Here is a 17,838-nt window from a genome sequence, read left to right on the forward strand (position 1 = left end):
CTGTTATTTATTTATTTATTTATTTATTTTAATTGTTCGTAGCTTATGGAGGTTTTGGAAAGCGGTCAGAACCATCCGTTATATATCTACAGACTACACAGTTGAAAAAACATTTGAAATTATTTCGAGAAACAAAAAGCTACTAGTATTATCTGTCAAGCTCCTGTTAATCATGGGGAATTCCTGCAGCAGACACTGACTGAGGGAAGTCGATCATTGGAGGAAAAAAAAAACACGCCTGAGGGGTTAACTGGCTACTGCGAGCTGTAGTAGAAAGGAGTCAAGAGTTAGATTTGAAATAATAAATCTAAAATCTTTTATTAATTAAACTCACACACCTGTCCACAGCTGACTTACCACGCTATATATAGGCAACCTAGTAGTGATTTAAACATTTACAGCGGCATATTCTTACTGTATCGATTCCATGTTTGTCAGGTACCTCAAGGATACTACACACAGCAGGAGTGGGATTTGAACCAGCAACCTTCAGACTGTAAGGTGATAATTGTAAACACAAGCCCACCTGCCTCTAATACTGGCACACATACGGTGAACAGCAGATGGACAAGGCTTTCTAGGCAGGGCTGTCACACTGACTGGAGTGCTGTATGATGGCGGTATTACGTTCAGCTGACCTGGGAGAAATCAGGAATAAATGCTCAATGTGATTTCTGTTACATAATTTAATGCTTTGTGACAGGTTCTATGGGATGAACTTGAATATAAGTCTAGAGTGATTATGTAATGGAAAGATCTGTGGGCTCTGTGTGTGACTTGCCTGTTGTTTTCCCTGCTTTGCTCCTACCTCAGCAGTTGCCTTAGGAGGAATTTTTTTGTATTGGTTTAGTTTAGCTCAGGCTGTTGTTTAACACTGGGGCTGGAACCCAAGGAATATTTTACTGTTTGCTTAATCCGTAGACCTATAACTTGGCTTTTGACAGTCAGGTCGACATGATGAGCTGCAGAGCACGTGATTTTTTTAAACCTAGGTGTAAGTACATAAGATGTCCATCCATCCATCTTCCTCCGCTTTATCCGGGGCCGGGTCGCGGGGGCAGCAGTCCGAGCAGAGTACTCCAGACTTCCCTCTCCCCGCACACCTCCTCCAGTTCCTCTGGGGGAACCCCAAGGCGTTCCCAGGCCAGCCGGGAGACATAGTCTCTCCAACGTGTCCTGGGTCTGCCCCGAGGCCTCCTCCCAGTGGGACAAGCCCGGAACACCTCCCCAGGGAGGCGTCCAGGAGGCATCCGGAACAGATGCCCGAGCCACCTCAACTGGCTCCTCTCGATGCGGAGGAGCAGCGGCTCTACTCTGAGCTCCTCCCGGGTGACTGAGCTCCTCACCCTATCCCTAAGGGTGCGCCCAGCCACTCTGCGGAGGAAACTCATTTCTGCCGCTTGTATCCGCGATCTCATTCTTTCGGTCATGATCCAGAGTTCATGACCATAGGTGAGGGTAGGAACGTAGATTGACCGGTAAATTGAGAGCTTCGCCTTACGACTCAGCTCCCTCTTCACCACAACAGACCGGTACAATGACCGCATTACTGCGGACGCCGCACCGATCCGTCTGTCGACCTGCCGCTCCATTTTTCCCTCACTCGTGAACAAGAGCACATAAGATGTTAAGCTTGTATATTGACAATTTTTCGAACATATGTACAATAGATACATTTTGACACGTGTTTTCCATGTGTAGGGCGGTTTGAAACATAGCAATTAGGGATGCTTTTAACCTGAAGATTTAACAAGACCCTTTTTTTGAACAGCACCGCTCAGTATAAATGTACAGAAATTGTCAATTTCAATAAAAATATTTGATATACAAGATACATTTTTTACATAAATTAATATTTTTCACTGAAATGAACAAACTGAATTGTAGTGTGTATTCCATACTTTGGACATACACTGCATCCATTACATTACAAAAGAGAGCTTGAGAAGATTTGCAGCTGAAAAGATGTCAGTGATTATGTTTAGGTGTCCAGGCCACAGAACTGTTGAAGTGATGGTATTTTTCCTAGCCTGTCTGCCAGAATTTTTGCTGTGACTTGTGTTCAGCCTCTTGTCTGACTCATTTCTCCCGCCTGACTTATGGGGCTGGCACCAGCCTCCCTACAGTGCCCTTTGTTGTTTAAGTCGCTCCACCACTTAGCAGTGCCACAGGGAAGGCTTTTTAGTAAGGCTCTGTGGCCTTTAAATTTAAATATATTCACATCTACTTCTGATCCTATAAGAGAAGGTTTGTTATATCTGAGTGTTTGGACTCCATAGAGAAGTACTGGACGTGTCATATTGCTGTTTTCCGATATATTTTTATGTAAAAGAGGGTCATCGTTCCAGTACATGTTTAATATTGGTGGCATGGGAAGAAAAGACTTTAGTTTTCCAGCACGTTACCAGAAAGCATGATTCTGATTTCCTGTAATATTGTCTCCGTCAAGCAACTGTCAGATGGCACACAGACTACTAAGACGGGGCACGGTGACACAGCGAGTAGCACTGCTGTCTCACAGTGCCTGGGTGGTGCGAGATAACGTGGGTTCCATCCACGCTCAGCCTGTGTGGAGTTTGCATGTTCTCCTCGTGTCTGCATGGGTTTCCTCCCATAGTCCAAAGACATGCTGTTCAGGTTCCCGATAGTGTGTGAGTGACACAGAGAGAGTGTGTTTCACTGATGCATGGATGAGTAACCCATTGTAAGTAGTGTATCTAGCAGTGTAAGTCACCTTGGTGAATAAGGTGTGTGAGCTGGTAACACTACATAGTATCCATTGAAAGTTGTTTTGGAGAAAAGCGTCTGCTATATAAATAACTGTAAAATGTTGGTCTTTTAAGAATCATTAATCACTTCATTACCAGTAAACACTTAATTCTGAAGATCAGTGAAACCTGTTTTTGACAGTTGAAATGTTCTTCTTTCTGGCATTTGTTTATTTTGTGGAATTACTGTAGTTCCCCTCAAGCTCTTCTGAAAAGAATAGGGACAAACCAATGTGTTAGATAAAGTAACAACCCAAGAGAGCCAGTCAGGGATTGAAATTGGAGGGAAGGGACTGACTGAAGTTTGTAGACAGAGAGAACCTGAGGGAGGAGGGCGACTCTGATTGCCCTCGACATTTCTAGGCCACTGCAAAGATAATGGTGGGAGCTGCCTCTTTAAGACATGAAGGCATTCAGGGCTTTCAATGGGATAGTGAAACCTAAGTATTATTTTTTTGTCATTTAGTTGCATAGCAAATGCATTTATAGACAGTGCTTGGATATTCCATCTGAAATAATTTGGCCCCATTGCACTTCATGTACCAGCATCCTTTAGATCCTTTCCAGCCTATGTCCTTAAACAGCTTTTAGCATGTCACTGGTTTTACGGCAGGATGAAACCCTGACAAAAATCAGGTTTACAGCTATTCCTTCAGCTACTCTTATTCTTAATCTCCCCTCTGCTTCTTCTTATGTAGCTCTGCAAGTGTTTCCAACACCCTCAGAAGCACAAGGAGCCTTGTCACTTAGACTCCTATGGTATGCCATCTTTTAGTGGAGCGGGATGTAATGTTGCTGCAACGCTCTGGTTTGGCCCAGTCCCCTTCTGGGCACGAGAGGAACCAGCCAGGTCTCGCACTTTGGCTGGGAAATGTTTGAAGTGAAAGCCATGAACGTGGAGAAGGTGGACTCTGCTGATGGCTCTGGTGAGTATCTGACTCAAGGGCATCCCAGACTTTATTTAGGCTTACCCTGGGGGGACCCATGCTATTACCTGAGTATCACTCTGATTAAGAAGCCCTGGTGTAATATTCATTTGGCACCCCACGTCCTTCCCTTATATTGATCTATGTATAAAATCTCGAGTCCCTGGAGTAGAACTTCTCTAATTAAATGTATTAGATAGTGAATGTAATTTAACTTGGCAATTTTAAATTGGGTCATCTAATTATTAACAGACAGAGGAGGCCTCCAATCAAAACACAATTACCTAGCTGAAACTACAAGTTTGAAATAAGTTTGATTTAAATGTTTTCTTCCTGTAATGCCATAACACATCCAGGCTTTAGACTACAGCTTCATAGCAGAACAGATTACAATTTAAGGACAGTTAGTCTTAGGCAGGCTATGCATAGTGCTGTTTCAGTCTGACAGACTGTGCTGTAAAAGCACTTTTATTGTATTTTACTTATTTTATTATTTACTGTTTATTATTATTCATATTTGTTTCTGTATAAATCTTTTAGTAGTTTATAACGATCCTTGCCAGTAAAGCTACATTTCAATGTGAAAATGAATATGAATGAGTAGGAGGGCAGAACAGCTATGCTGTCCTTTTTTCTCCCTGTCACTCAGGCCGGCTGTGTATGGCTGCACACAGCTGCAGGCACATGCTATAGTTAGTCTGTGACCCGGTTCATGCACAGCTACTCAGCTGGATTAATATGTACTGCACATACAGTACTGTTCAAAAGTTTTAGGCACATGGGGAAAAAGCTGTAAAGTGAGAATGCTTCCAAAAATAATGCTCTTATTTAATAAACTTCCTACAAAGCTTGGTAACCATCTATCGTCAATAATCGCTTGTCCTGAGTAGGATCGCGGTGGGCTTGGCCAGGTTCCGCTCTCTGGCTGGTCATGGGGTTCGAGTCCTGCTTGGGGTGCTTTGTGATGCTCTGGCGTCCCATTCTGGGTGTGTCCCCTCCTGCTCCAGCCTTGCCCCCTGTGTTGCTGGGTGATGCTTCAATTCACTGCACCCCTGCTTGGGATAAGTGGTTTCAGACAGCGTGTGTGTACCTTCTTTCTTTAACGACAAACAAAATCATTACTGTAATACTGTAACTTTTTGCAAAAGGAATGCTTGGAAATGTAAAATATGCTCTTTCCCATTGACACTAATGCAAAAAACATTAAATAACCGTTTAAAACAAATATTTTTGTGAAACATCTAAGTGCCTAAAACTGCTGCGCAGTACTGTACAAATACATATATGTGCACACTCATAGTACTCTATCATTTTTAGTCCTGCATTCCATTCCGTCAGTCTGTGGTTCATGCATCCATTGTCACACATCAGGCAGTATTTCATCTCTCTCTTTTGTCGGGATTTGGGGGAGGGTGGCGGGAGTCTCTCGTTGCACCTCTCTAGTCACCGTGGATCCTGAGGACCACAGTACATTCTTCATTATATAATGTGCAACACTGTACTGCCCTCTTGTGTACTGTTTGTTTTTTAACCCATTTAATGAGGTTGCTCCTTGTATGTCCTCAGATGACGGCAGCCACACACATGGGTCTGAGCCTGTCTGGTTTGGGCCACATGGGTCTGACTCTGAGTCATTGTACCTGTATGATGGTCAGGACTCGGTGGTTTCGTCGAGCAGCTTGCCTGAGGAAAACTCTGGCCTCTCCCCCATGTTGGCTGAAGAAACTCTGCGCTACATGAGTGAGTCTGTTGGGGTGGGCATGAAGTGGGTAGCTATAGATGCATATGGGGTGTTGGGAGGGGTACTGAGTTATTGCAAATGTACATGAAGTAGCAGAGTTCCTAAAATGACCAAATTGTTTGGTGTGGATGTTTGAAGTGTGAATGTTAGTGAATTTAGATGTAATGACTGTTTAAAATGGAGAGCTCTGTTTGGTTTTGGCATATTTTTGGGATTAAGTGTGCTAGGTGCCTTTGTGTGCTTTTGTCAGAGGACAGGGCTAAGTATAGATATGTATGAGCATATGTGGAGGGAGGACAATGCTGAAGGATCGAGTGCAGTATGTGATAATCTGAAAGAGAGATTTCAGTTCATCCAGATTAGAAAAGAAATCGGTTAGCAGAGAAAAGTTTTCAATGTGCAAAAAAAAAAAAATGCAAGTCAGATTCCAGGAGTTTGAAAACAGCAATTTGCCACATTGATTCCAGTTACGCTGCCCTATCCTTTGGTGGCACAGTGTAAGGACAGCTGGGTACAGACTCCTCCTCCTTGTCACTGTTCCAATCCTATCAGTGTTTATCACCCCAGAGAAACTAAGAGAGAGATTGAGTGGAAGGTTTCCAAAAGAAGTGTTTTCCCTTCATCAGACACAGTAAAAGGGAAATTGTTCCTGTGGGTTTATATTAACAATGTTGAGATTTTGACATGTCCACAAATTCATTGTAAAATTGGGTACATGTGGCATGTTGGACTGTTCAGAATTTTAATTTTATTTTGTGTGAATGTGTCAGTTTCTGAGTATTTTTCTATCAGTTGTCTTAGTTCTGCAGTTTTGTGTGTATATCTCAGGAGGATTTATGAGTGTTGGTTTCTGTTTGAGGGTGTATGTGTTTCTACCTCCTTCTGTATGTTTATGTGCCTCTACCTTCCAGTGTTTGTGAGCATAGTACCACAGAAGTTGGCACAGGTGATGAAATGCCTGCTGCTTTAAGTGTCCCATCCAGCTGTATGGTGCACTGAGGGGCTCCTAGCAATTGGAGAGAGGTCTGGAAGGACAGGCAGGAGGACAGACAGAAGGCAAACCAGCAGGAAGGGAAAAAGATGGAGAAGTGGAAGGAAAAGCTTGAAAAAGGACAGATTGTGAAAACCAGTATACCACTATTTTTCAAAGCTGCAGCAGGCAAAAGGAGCTGTATAGGAGCCTAACGGTGGAAGGTGAGGCCAGGACATGCTACATGTCACACTGTGTGGGTTGCTGTGTATGTGCATGTGTATATAACGTAGTTGTATATTGTGTGTGAAATTGAGTTTCAGCTATAGAGATAATGTGATTAAAAGGCGATGTGTAATAAAATGGGACCCAAGGAGGAAGTGTTGCTGCTCTGTCTTCATAACTATTGCTTATTGCAGCAGTGTCATGCCCTGACCTCTACTTGCAGACTGAAAAATAGTTCTCTATATTGTAGGACTAATGATAGTGCAGAACTGCACCCATTTCACCTGCTAATGAAGAGTACTAGTTTAGCTCTAATAAACTAGTGTGCTAACAGTTGATCTGTGTGACCCTTATAAGGTCCAGCAAGCTATTTGAAACAGCTAAGGGTCTCACATTTTATAGACCCAACGAAGGTTGACAGAGTGTGAAAGTTTCTGGGAATTGGTGCCGTAGTTTCATGAGAAGCTGGAAGTACACGCTGGTTAGACTGCTCCTATCACACAAGCATTGTTTGGAACAGTAGATTTTAAATCATTGTCAACTGCTAATACGGTAATAAAGCTGTGGTGAAACAAATGACACAACATCAACCATGGATAAGTTTTATAGGGCTGGCATTCTAGTATAGCACCAGATCAACTCAGCTCTATTTGAAAGAGTATTTAGGTTTCTGACTGAGGTTTTCTTTTTGAATCTGCAGCAGTCTTTAAGACCTTTGGTAGTCTAAAAGAGAAGTCCCAAGAAGTTCTGTTAACTGTTGGGCTTAATTTAAGTTTATTTCGTGTGATATGGAGCTCTTTTTGTTGAAGGAAATTCCATCTTCTTGTGTTCTGTGGCAGAAATGGTACTTCACTAATTCATTCCATTGGAGGTCTCTAAATGACATTTAACCTGCTGGTAGTTTTCAAACTTTTCAGGCATTAATCCCCATAAGTATGGTGAGAAAGAATACTTTATAAATTATGCTTCTGCAGGAAGTTTTTCTAAAGGGTTGCAGTTGTGTATGTGTTTGTATGCTCTAGTCTTCAGCAAAAAGTGCAGTTTCCACTAAACGGAATAACATCTGTATGACCTTGTGAGATGATGCAGTTTAGATGAAAGAGGCAGCCTCGGGAGGGAAGGGTTACTTGGGCAAAGGATGTTTTGAGCAATTCTGTGGGGATGGAGAAAGTCAAGGAGGAGGAGTTTGGAGCTTAGGGTTTTGGGAAGAAGGTGAATATTGACAGGGGATGAACATTGGCTTGGAGTTCTAAGCCATTTACTCTAATGTTTGCATGACTGCATGAAAAAATAGTAAAAATAAATTATTTGTATTCTGAAGAGGTGGTAGTGTGGTGGGTAGTGTTAGTGCCGCTCAGCTTCTGGGCTGTGGGTTTGGATATAGGTTCATAATTTGGCCTAGTCTCTGTGGAGTATGTATACTTGTTTATGTGGGTTTCCACCCACACCCAAAGACATGTTTTAGGTCGGTTGGTGACTTCCAGTTGCCCTTAGTGAGTGAATTAATATGCGTTTGTAATTGCCCTGAAAAGGAGTGGTGTCCTTTCCAGGGCTATCCTAGTTCATCACTTGTATTTCCCCGATAGGCCCCAGACCACTGTGACCAGCAGTTGCTGACAATCAGGGCTCCAGACAAAAAAAATCAATTAAAGAGCCATTGGCTCCTATGAGGGGGAAAAAAACAGGCACCAAATTATTTTAAGTGCCACATAAGAATGAACTTTTAAATTTTTAAAACACTTTCAGTCATCCTGTCATGTGTATGTCTGCCACCAATCATGATCAGTTTAGCATCACCAAACAAGCATTTTATTTTATCTAATACTCCATGTGCATGGCAGTGTTCAAGCTCAGCTAAACCAATAAACCTGTTCACTGCTACACCTGCAGAAATGGGCCTGCAGTATGCAATAACATTGTCTTTCCCAGAAACGTCTGTGCCACAGTCACTGATAATGGAGATGTAATTAGCTGTCTGAGCATCTGTCAGTGTTTGTTCTTTGATCTCATCTGCAATGCATTCTATAAACTCAGCACATGCTGTGTCATTGTCATACGTCTTGCACACATCAAGTCTGTTTTTCTTCATAAGTAATATCTGAGAAGTAAATTTAGTGAAAGGCAGCCCTTTGCATGTGATCATATAGGCTGTGTTGAATTTTATTTTTAGCTCCTTCCATTGATGAGATACTGCACGTGCTAACAGTGTTTTTTTTATGGAGCACTCTTCGCGATTACGTGATCCAGAGCATTTTTACGCTTTAGACTGTCGCTGTGTTTTCTCAGTCTCTTCTTTTGAAATGGTTCGTTCTGGTAATGACATCCGTTTTTCCCGCTATTTCTCTGCCCGCTTTAGAACAAAAGTCACAAAACATTTCCTGTGTGTCATGATCATACCTCAGCCATGAAAACTGTTGAATCCAAAAATTTTTAAAATATCTTTCGGCACTTTTACTTAAGTGTTCATTTACTGACAGGGAAACGTGATTCTCTCTCTCTCTCTCTCTCTCTCTCTCTCTCTCTCCCTCCCCCTCCCCCTCGCATGCTGGCACAGCTGGAGCCTGCTTTTTTATTAGCAGATGTGTCATCAGCATTGGTGCTTGACAGAGATGGGGATTGTTTGAAAAAGTCTTTTTTTTTTTTTTTTTTTTTTCGTTTTGAGATGGTTTTTCTGCCGCAGAAAGGTGATTCTCGCTTTACCCATCCATATTTTGCCACTCTAACTCAGTGAAATTTTCGTGTGCAGTGTCTCATTTTATTACGTCAACACAACAATAATGTGATAGGCTACTCCTCACAGAACACGCACATAATAAGATCATAACATGCAAATTTTACAATTATAACGTGTAAATTTATATTGTCGGCAGTGGCAATCTCAGCAAAAATATCTCTCACAAATTAATATTTTTGGTCGCAAATGCAACCATTTTAGGCGCAGTCTGGAGCCCTGACAATGGATGGATGGGTTATATGTATTAAAGTCAGCTTGGGTTCTGGGGGGATTTTCAGTAAGAAGAAAGACTGTTAAAGGCACTGTTACTCTTCTTTGCGCAGGTGTCCACCCTGAGAAAGGGGTCACAGCAGCTGGCTTGGGTAACATATATCAAGTGGTAAAGCTTCCCATGGCAATATTCATCACAGATTTTCACTATTCAGTTACTTTCTTTTCTTCAGCCAGATTTTATTTTTCCTTTACTTGAACTCTAGTTCTTTGCCTAAGCTTGTCCATTGCTTGTCATTGTCTTACTGTTTCTGTTTATTTCCCTTTTCAGTCATTCTATCTTGTTCTTATTGCTCTGAAACCTTCTGTCCCTTACAGTAGTTCTCAAAGCCTTCATTTGCCTCTGTCTTTCTCTTTTTGCTGTTTTTTCTTTCTCTCCCATTCCCTCCTTCCTCTCTATCTGTGTCTTCGTCTGCATAGCTTGAATGCTGGAAAATGCCAGACCCAGCACCCTTCTCTGAGTGCCTTTGTTGCCATCCCTTCCCTAGGCTGGGCACTGATAGGACCTGGGCACTGGAGGTTGTATCTGCCGTGGGATGGTAGAGAAGGGTAGCTTCTGTAGCTGTTCTGTAGCTGCCACGAGACAGTAGAGAAGGGTAGCATCTGTAGTTCTGCTGTAGTTGCTGTTTGCTTATAGTGGGGACCTCTCTCTGTAGTGCCATCTGCTGGGAAGAGGGCTGTACTATGTTTCTGTCTTTTTAGTCTACATTAAGCTGCGTTGAATGTGGTGAGTGTTAATGGTTGTGTGGGCATTTTCTTAATTTCCTAGGATGTGCTGACTGCTGCACATGTCCATATGTGCACATGTATGCTTGTGTGTGTAAATGGCAACATGCTGTCCCTCTATGATTCTCCAACAGTTCTCAGTGCTGACAGGGCAGAGCAGATGGCAAGAACCTACAGTGACATTGACATGATGACACACTTGCTAGCAGAGGTGGGTTTCCTAACCTTAGACATCATTGTGATGTGTGATTTCAATGGGTTGGACTGACAGCTCTACTGTGTGTGTTTGTGCGTGCATATGCATGGTCAGCGAGAGCGTGACCTGGAGTTAGCTGCGCGGATTGGACAGTCATTGCTTCAGCGTAACCATATGCTGCAGCAGCGCAGTGAAGCCCTTGAGGATCAGCTGGCACAGGCTTTGGACCAGGTGGGGAAAAGGGTTTAATCTTGCTTACACAAACACAATATCCTGTCAAAGATATTTCTGTGTAAAACAAGTGTCTACAAACATGCACAATCTAGGTGCGTCAACTACAACATGAGCTGGGGAAGAAAGACAAGCTGCTCCGCATGGTTTCCAGTGCCTCAGAGGAGTCTGAGGCTGACATCAACTGCCCCTCACCACAGCGTCAGACCCAGCCCCTGCACATCGCCCTCGCACTCAGCCAGCTGGAGGTTCTGCAAAGCAAGTTGCAGGACCTGGAGGAGGAGAACCTGGCAATGCGATCTCAGGTGCTACTCCACTACAGTCATCTTCTGTGTTCTGTTTAGTGCTGAATTTTCCTTTATGGGATTTGATCTTACTGAAGGTGCTCCACTTAAAGTCACTATTGCTGTAGGCGTGCTACCTGAAGACAGAGACCCTCACGTATGAGGAGAAGGAGCAGCAGCTGGTCCATGACTGTGTCAAGGAGCTCCGTGAGTCAGACAACCTGAATGACTTTTGGGATGAATGGTCTGCTGTCTCTGAGTCATAGGTTTGTTCAGCAATTAGTGAAAGAACTATTACTCAGTAAAATAAGTTTGCAAAATGAGCAACGTACACTTGTAAATTTTTGCTGTAGCAGTCAAGTTGCACCCTTTGCTCAAGAATACATCACCAGGATACTTCCTGTGACCAGAAGCTGCAGGCTTTCACAAATCCAGTTCTTTAACCATCTGGCTGTGGGTGACTTGCATACCTTAAGTACCATTCAGTTTACATTGGAACATGTGATGTTTATGATGATTTGTTGTTTGATATGATGTTTTTTTTTTTTTTTACGTCTGACAAGTGATTAATATTTTTGTCCCTGGCACCTTGACATTGCTGTCACAGGTGAATGTAACAACCAGATGGTGGCGCTAACTGATGAGCTGTCTGAAAAGAATGATGAGCTGCTGCATCACCAAGAGGAGATTTCCCATCTCCTATCGCAGATTGTGGAGCTCCAGCACAGAGTGAAAGAGGTAAGGAGGAGGAAAAGGAGGATGACATGGGTTGGAGAAGAGCATGGAGAGACAGATGCAGTACTTGTAAATCTTGTGATGTATCGCTGTGCAGCTTGCTTTGGAGAAGGAAGACCTGAGGCTACACTTGCAGGCCTCCAAAGATGCACAGCGACAGCTCACAGCAGAGGTGAGTCCACTCCTTCACCTTGTTTGGGAGAAGGAGGTCAAGGACATACATGAACCTTAGCAGTGCAGTGTTCCATTTTCATTCAATTAGTCAAAGGTTTATTTATCAAATGCACATCAATACATCGTACAGCGGTGGTTGCTGGCAATGAAATGTCTTTTTCTGCAAGTTCATGGGGGGAATAAAATAGTACCAACATACATTGATTATAAATAAGTTTAAAACATTTGCAGAATACCGCACAATAGGAATTGGGTAAAACGAACAACTATTAAGTAAAACTATTTAATGAAAACAGATGAGTTGCTGAATTTTGGATTTTGCTTGACTGTTCAGTAGTCCAACAGCCTGAAGGTAGAAACTCTCCCCATTTGGTAATATTCATAGGAGGGTTTCACAATCACTTGATTAATATACAGTATATTGACAGGAACGGTGAGCCAGTTACTCTGAATAACATGGATTTTCCAACTCGGATATATTTGTATGAGTAAGTTACTAGGTAAACCTTGTGTATTATCCGTAAAGGAGATGCAGTTTTGTTAAAGTACAAGGCTTGTTTTGTGTTTGGAGCTGCCACACCATACTGCTCAATAAAGGCCCCGTGCATCATTATGCATAAAATGTGGCAGGGTGGCATGGTAGCACAGCAAGTAACGCTGCTGTCTCACAGTGCCTGGGTGATGCTAGAGGACATGGGTTTGATCCCTGCTCAGTCTGTGTGGCGTTTGCATGTTCTCCCCGTGTCTGTGGGTTTCCTCCAGGTGCTCCGGTTTCCTCCCACAGTCCAAAGACATGCTGTTCATGCTCATCCATAGTGTGTGAGTGACAGAGTGTGTGTTCCACTGATGTATGGGTGGATGAGTGTCCCATTGTAAGTAGTGTATCTAGCAGTGTAAGTCACCATGGTGAATAAGGTGCGTGGGCTGATGATACTACATAGTGTTCGTTGAAAGTCGCTTTGGAGAAAAGCATCTGCTAAATAAATAAATGTAAATGTAAGATTTGTAGTAGTTGAGGTTTGTCACATTGTGTGTCTGCTTTAGCTGAATGAGCTCCACGAGAGGAATGCAGAGTGCCTTGGAATGCTGCAGGAGTCACAGGAGGAGGTCAAAGAGCTGCGCAACAGGAGCATTCCCTCTGCAGGCCTGCATACACACCTGTCCTGTGCCCAGTTTCCCATGGTGAGCTGCTCTCATCAAGTTTTTCATTCTCCCTCGTTTGTTGATTCTGTCAAAACCACTAGACAAGGTCAGAAGCATTTAGGAAGGAGGTGGAGAAGCTGTGGCTACTGCCAATAGTTATGATTTGTTTCTAATGTTTTCCTTAGTCTGAAATCATTCATTGATTGTTCAGTATTTATCATGAGTTTTTGCAACTCAAGTCCTCAACTCAACCATTCTCAGTGACCCCTATGGTTATCAGTCCTGTATTAGCTATTGAGCTTACCCCATTTAAGAGGTATGGGTGTGTACATGTCTAGCGCAAGCTGGGTATTTCCCCATAGATCCTTCCACAGTGACAGAAAGAACTAAATGAAAGTAGTAGTATTTTGTAGTCAATCCTACTATTTCAGTGTTTGAAGTGTATGTGTGTTTCAGGATTCCTTGGCGGCTGAGATTGAGGGCTCCATGCGGAAGGAACTGAGCATGGAGGAAGATGGTGCCTTCCAGGATCAAAGGTTAATCTCTGCAGACAATAGCCTGTACTTCTACAACACACCCTGCATAAACCACAGTTTGCTTGTCAACTCACTGACATGTCTCCTCCCATTCCCAGGAAGTCTCAGAGACGTGTGTTCCAGACAGTGCGTTCTATCAATAAATCAGTACAGTCCCGATCCATCACACACCACATCCCTGGATCAGCCTACAATGGAGTGGTAATGACTTCACAGCCCTTCCAATCAAATGTGCCAGCAGCACAACCACACAGCACAGAGGAATCCTGCAGGTGAGGTCTGTTCAACTTGTTGCTTTGTGTGTTAAAACTAACTTCATCTGGGGTGGGTAATAGCCTCTCTCATGTGAACAAAGGCACACATTGTTGTGTAACAGGAGGCCATTGCAGCTAGGTCAGCCCGGCTCTCCAGGTGGCAGTGATCTCAGCTCTGCGCTGCGCCGCCTCTCCCTGCGACGGCAGAATTTTGCATGTGAGCAGAAGTTTCTCAAGGCTGAGCAGGACAGAAAGCTTCAGGCACTGGCGATGGCAGCAGGATCAAGGGAGGGGTCCGAAGCCAGCATTGAGGGGAGCACCTGCAGCATCCCTGATAGCAACATTGTCTCCTGTGTTAGCAGCACCTCTGACTTGGCCACCTCTGGTAGCTTCAAGACCTTCATGCCAGAGAAGCTACAGATTGTCAAACCTATGGAAGGTACAGCATGGAATGATGGGATACATTGTCTAATTGCTACATAAGTGTTATTAATAGACTAAGGAGCTTTAACTGGAGCCTCTTCTAGGACAGAAATGTCTTTAGAGCCTTAAACCTTCTGTCCTGTCATTCAATTTCTGCTGTAGTCTGTCTCTTTAAAGTGGTCATCCTTGAGCTTATATCTCTACCCACAGGTTCCCTGACCCTATACCACTGGCAGCAACTTGCCCAGCCCCATCTGGCTACCATCCTGGATCCACACCCAGGTGTGGTGACCAAAGGCTTCCACTGCCTGGTACAGGATGCTGTGTTCCACCTCACAGACCTAGAGGAGGATGGGGAGGAAGAGCTGCACAGTAGAAGGGTCTGGGAGGAGCAGAAGGCAAAGGGAGAAGACAAGGGAAAGAACCATGACAATGAGGAGGATGAAGAAGGGGAGGGAGGGATCACTTTTGTGGTTTCATGCACATCTACTCCAGCAGAGAAGACAGGAAAGCAGGACAAGAGGATGGATTTCCTGGAATCCCTGCTGCCGTACATACCACCTCGGGTCTCCAGTGCCCTCCCCCCTCCTTCTACACCTTCTTCATTTTCAGCTCAAGGTTTTGGTTCACAGGCTTCAGCCTCAGGTAAGTGCTAAATTTCTACTGGCTCATTGGGTTCAGATGTGATCAGACCCTGTGATATGCACATTTATAAATATCTCCACATTTATCTCTACAGTTCAAAACCCAGGAAAGTGTCTAAGTCTGACCTGCTCTACCTATACTTTCACCACGTGCCGAATCCTGCACCCGTTGGATGTGACCCAGGTTACGCCAAGGTATGGTTTCATCTGTCCTCTTGCCTCCATACCCCCATGTATCTGTTAACTTTCATCTTAAGTCTGTCTTCTTTTTCCTTTAGCTCTTTCTCTCACCTGGAGGCAGTGTCAGGCAACATGCCCAGCTCGCTTCGCACAGGTCCTAGTACACCTGTTACACCATGCCGACTAAGTCTGGGGGACTCATTCCCTACCCACTCTACCACTGCTCCCCGTGGACTGGCTAAGCTCCTGCAAGAGAAAGGGATCTCGGCTCAGGTTGCCATAGAGAATGACATCCCACAACTGGCCCCAAGCCGACCGCCCATTACACCTCCCAACTCACCCCTCCAATCCCTCATTCCCTCCCCACTGCCCTTTGAAGCACAGCAGGCTTCTTCCTCTGATAATTTCCTGGCATCACGGCCTGCTCAGCTTTTTCTTCAGGATGTGTATGGGCTGAAGCTGGGCCAACCATGCCAAAACCGACCCCCACCTGCCTGTGAGAGGAGGCAGACCAAAGGGGGCCTGGCAGAGCGGCTGCAACAATTGGGTTTCACCAAGGTCCTGCAGGGTCCGGAAAAGGAGGCCCTGCAGGGGCCAGACAAAGACACACTGCAGTGCCATGACTCTGCAACACTATTGCTGGCAGGTGGGGGGAGCCTCCTGGACAGGTTGCGCAGGAATCAGAGCCTCCCTGCAGTGATTGGTGGACGTGGTCCATCACTGACAAGCGCCTCCCCCCAAGCAACACTTCTGCACCCTACCACTCTTGCTATCACTGTACCACCTTCAAGCAGCCTGTCATAATCAAAAGCTGTTTCAGTGACTTAGGTTTGGGGAGCTAACTCAAACCCAAAGGGGCAAACAAAATTTGGGAAGTAGAGTTTGGGATGGTCAATGGTGCTTAGAGGGCTGACCCCAGCTCATTACATGGCCCTTTCCCCATCCCCTCCCAACCCAAGAAGCACATTCAGCATTCAAAAAAATTACAGCATGTAGAAGTATAGTTATAGGTGTTACATTTTTCATTGTTATTGTGTTTATGCAGAGGTGCTCTTTATTCAGGTTGAGGAAAGCAAGATAATGACAAGGGAACAGGAAAGTTGTAGAGGGTAAGGGGAAGATGAACAGGTAGATATTACTTTGTGGAGAAATGGATTAAGAATTTAAGGGAAATACAGGCTGGATCATGAAAGTGTAGTGGACAAGACAGGAAAGCAGAATGACATGTATCACTTGAGCAAAGTGCTAAAAGTTGGTGGAGAGGAGAACATGACCAGTGGGGTTTACATGTGTAAACACCTGAACCTCTTTGATCCTTTCTTGTCCTTTTCTTCACTCCCCACACTGTCCAGCAAAATGGTAACGTATGGCCCTTTGCATAATCATTGAAGTGTTTTTCCCCTTCCACTGGTTTGTATAATACCACTTTAGTTGTGAAATCAACTACAATTTGCGTTGATGCCTTAATGCATCCTTTCTGTATGACCCAGGATCTACCGTAACCTCTCATGGGGTCCTCTGGAAGTCATGTGTTGACCTTGTTGCACCTAGTTTGAGGTCCATAGTTAGACCACCGTATGGTCACCTTAGTAATGCCTTGTTGCTCTACAGATACCGATGAGCTACCTGGGACTAGCCTATGACTTCTGTTTCCACAGACTAGCTCTGTGTTACATATTGTACTGGTCTTTTAGCTACAGACTTTTAGCTATGATTTTTTTGTATCTACACAGGTCCTCCGTAACCACATTATAATGCTCAGGAGGGGTGGGCAGCTACTGACACTTGGAACCCCCAGAGCTCTATTTTTGTCCCCTCCTCCTCAACTGGCTTACCTGTCCAGTTCTGCTATACGTTTTCACAGTTTTGTCACTGTCCTGGTTATATGTACTGCTCAGCACTCTTGTCAGTCTGCTGAGAAGAATGCTCTGAAAAGTTAATTGAAATTTAAACTACCAGAGGTTTTGGGGTTCAAATCTAAACACTCTAGAATGTATGCTAAAGCTACACTATTTATACTACACTTTCTCCTCCTAGAGTTTTTGGGTTGGTTTTGAAGGCAAGTGTCTAGAACAGCGGTACGGAGGCGTTATCACAGTGGCTATGTGATGGTTGCAGCACCACGCAGTTAACTGATTGGATTTTATTAAGCCCTGGAGAATCTTCCCATGCAGTAACCAAAATGTTCTAAGGACTGTTCCTCCTCCTGTTGTTACTTTTCCTATATATTGCACTCCTAAGTTTTGAATATAATTTTTGGTGAGAGAGAATTTTTTTTTTGTTTCTAAATAATTAAAAGGGATTAATATTAAACAACATTGCTTGTTGGGAAAATAATGCTTCCTGCTAATATAATATGAATGTAATAAGAATAGGACACTAACATTTTAACAAACCCAAGGGAATTTTGAAGTGTCCTCCACTGAGTCCCATGCAGACAGCACTGACATGATTCAGGTCACAAATGTCAAATACCAGCTGCCATCAGCTAGTTTTTACATCTTTTAAGGGAAAAGAATTACATACAGTATATTTCTCTAACTATACATGTTTTTTTTCCACTACATATGACTATTTTAAACCCTTTCAAACAGTATATGTGATATTCTTCAGGACTGATGTCCATTTTAAATCAACTTATACAAGGAATGTAATGCTTTATATGTAAATCTGTGGAG

At 43.7% G+C, this 17,838-nt stretch overlaps 1 protein-coding gene across 1 annotated transcript; it reads left to right on the forward strand.

Moving 5' to 3' along the window:
- Positions 1-100: 100 nt before the first annotated feature.
- Positions 101-17,635, forward strand: trak2 (trafficking protein, kinesin binding 2). Its single transcript, XM_018729634.2, has 16 exons — positions 101-501; positions 3,467-3,694; positions 5,261-5,434; positions 10,495-10,571; positions 10,671-10,787; positions 10,883-11,092; positions 11,200-11,278; positions 11,679-11,809; positions 11,904-11,978; positions 13,025-13,162; positions 13,580-13,659; positions 13,758-13,931; positions 14,036-14,352; positions 14,547-14,981; positions 15,076-15,175; positions 15,259-17,635. Exons 2-16 carry the CDS (start codon positions 3,640-3,642, stop codon positions 15,962-15,964), a joined length of 2,868 nt encoding a protein of 955 aa, XP_018585150.2. The 5' UTR covers positions 101-501; positions 3,467-3,639; the 3' UTR covers positions 15,965-17,635.
- The last annotated feature ends 203 nt before the right edge of the window (positions 17,636-17,838 follow it).

This window comes from Scleropages formosus, chromosome 12 (genome assembly GCF_900964775.1).
Source record: "Scleropages formosus chromosome 12, fSclFor1.1, whole genome shotgun sequence".
Lineage (NCBI taxonomy): Eukaryota > Metazoa > Chordata > Actinopteri > Osteoglossiformes > Osteoglossidae > Scleropages > Scleropages formosus.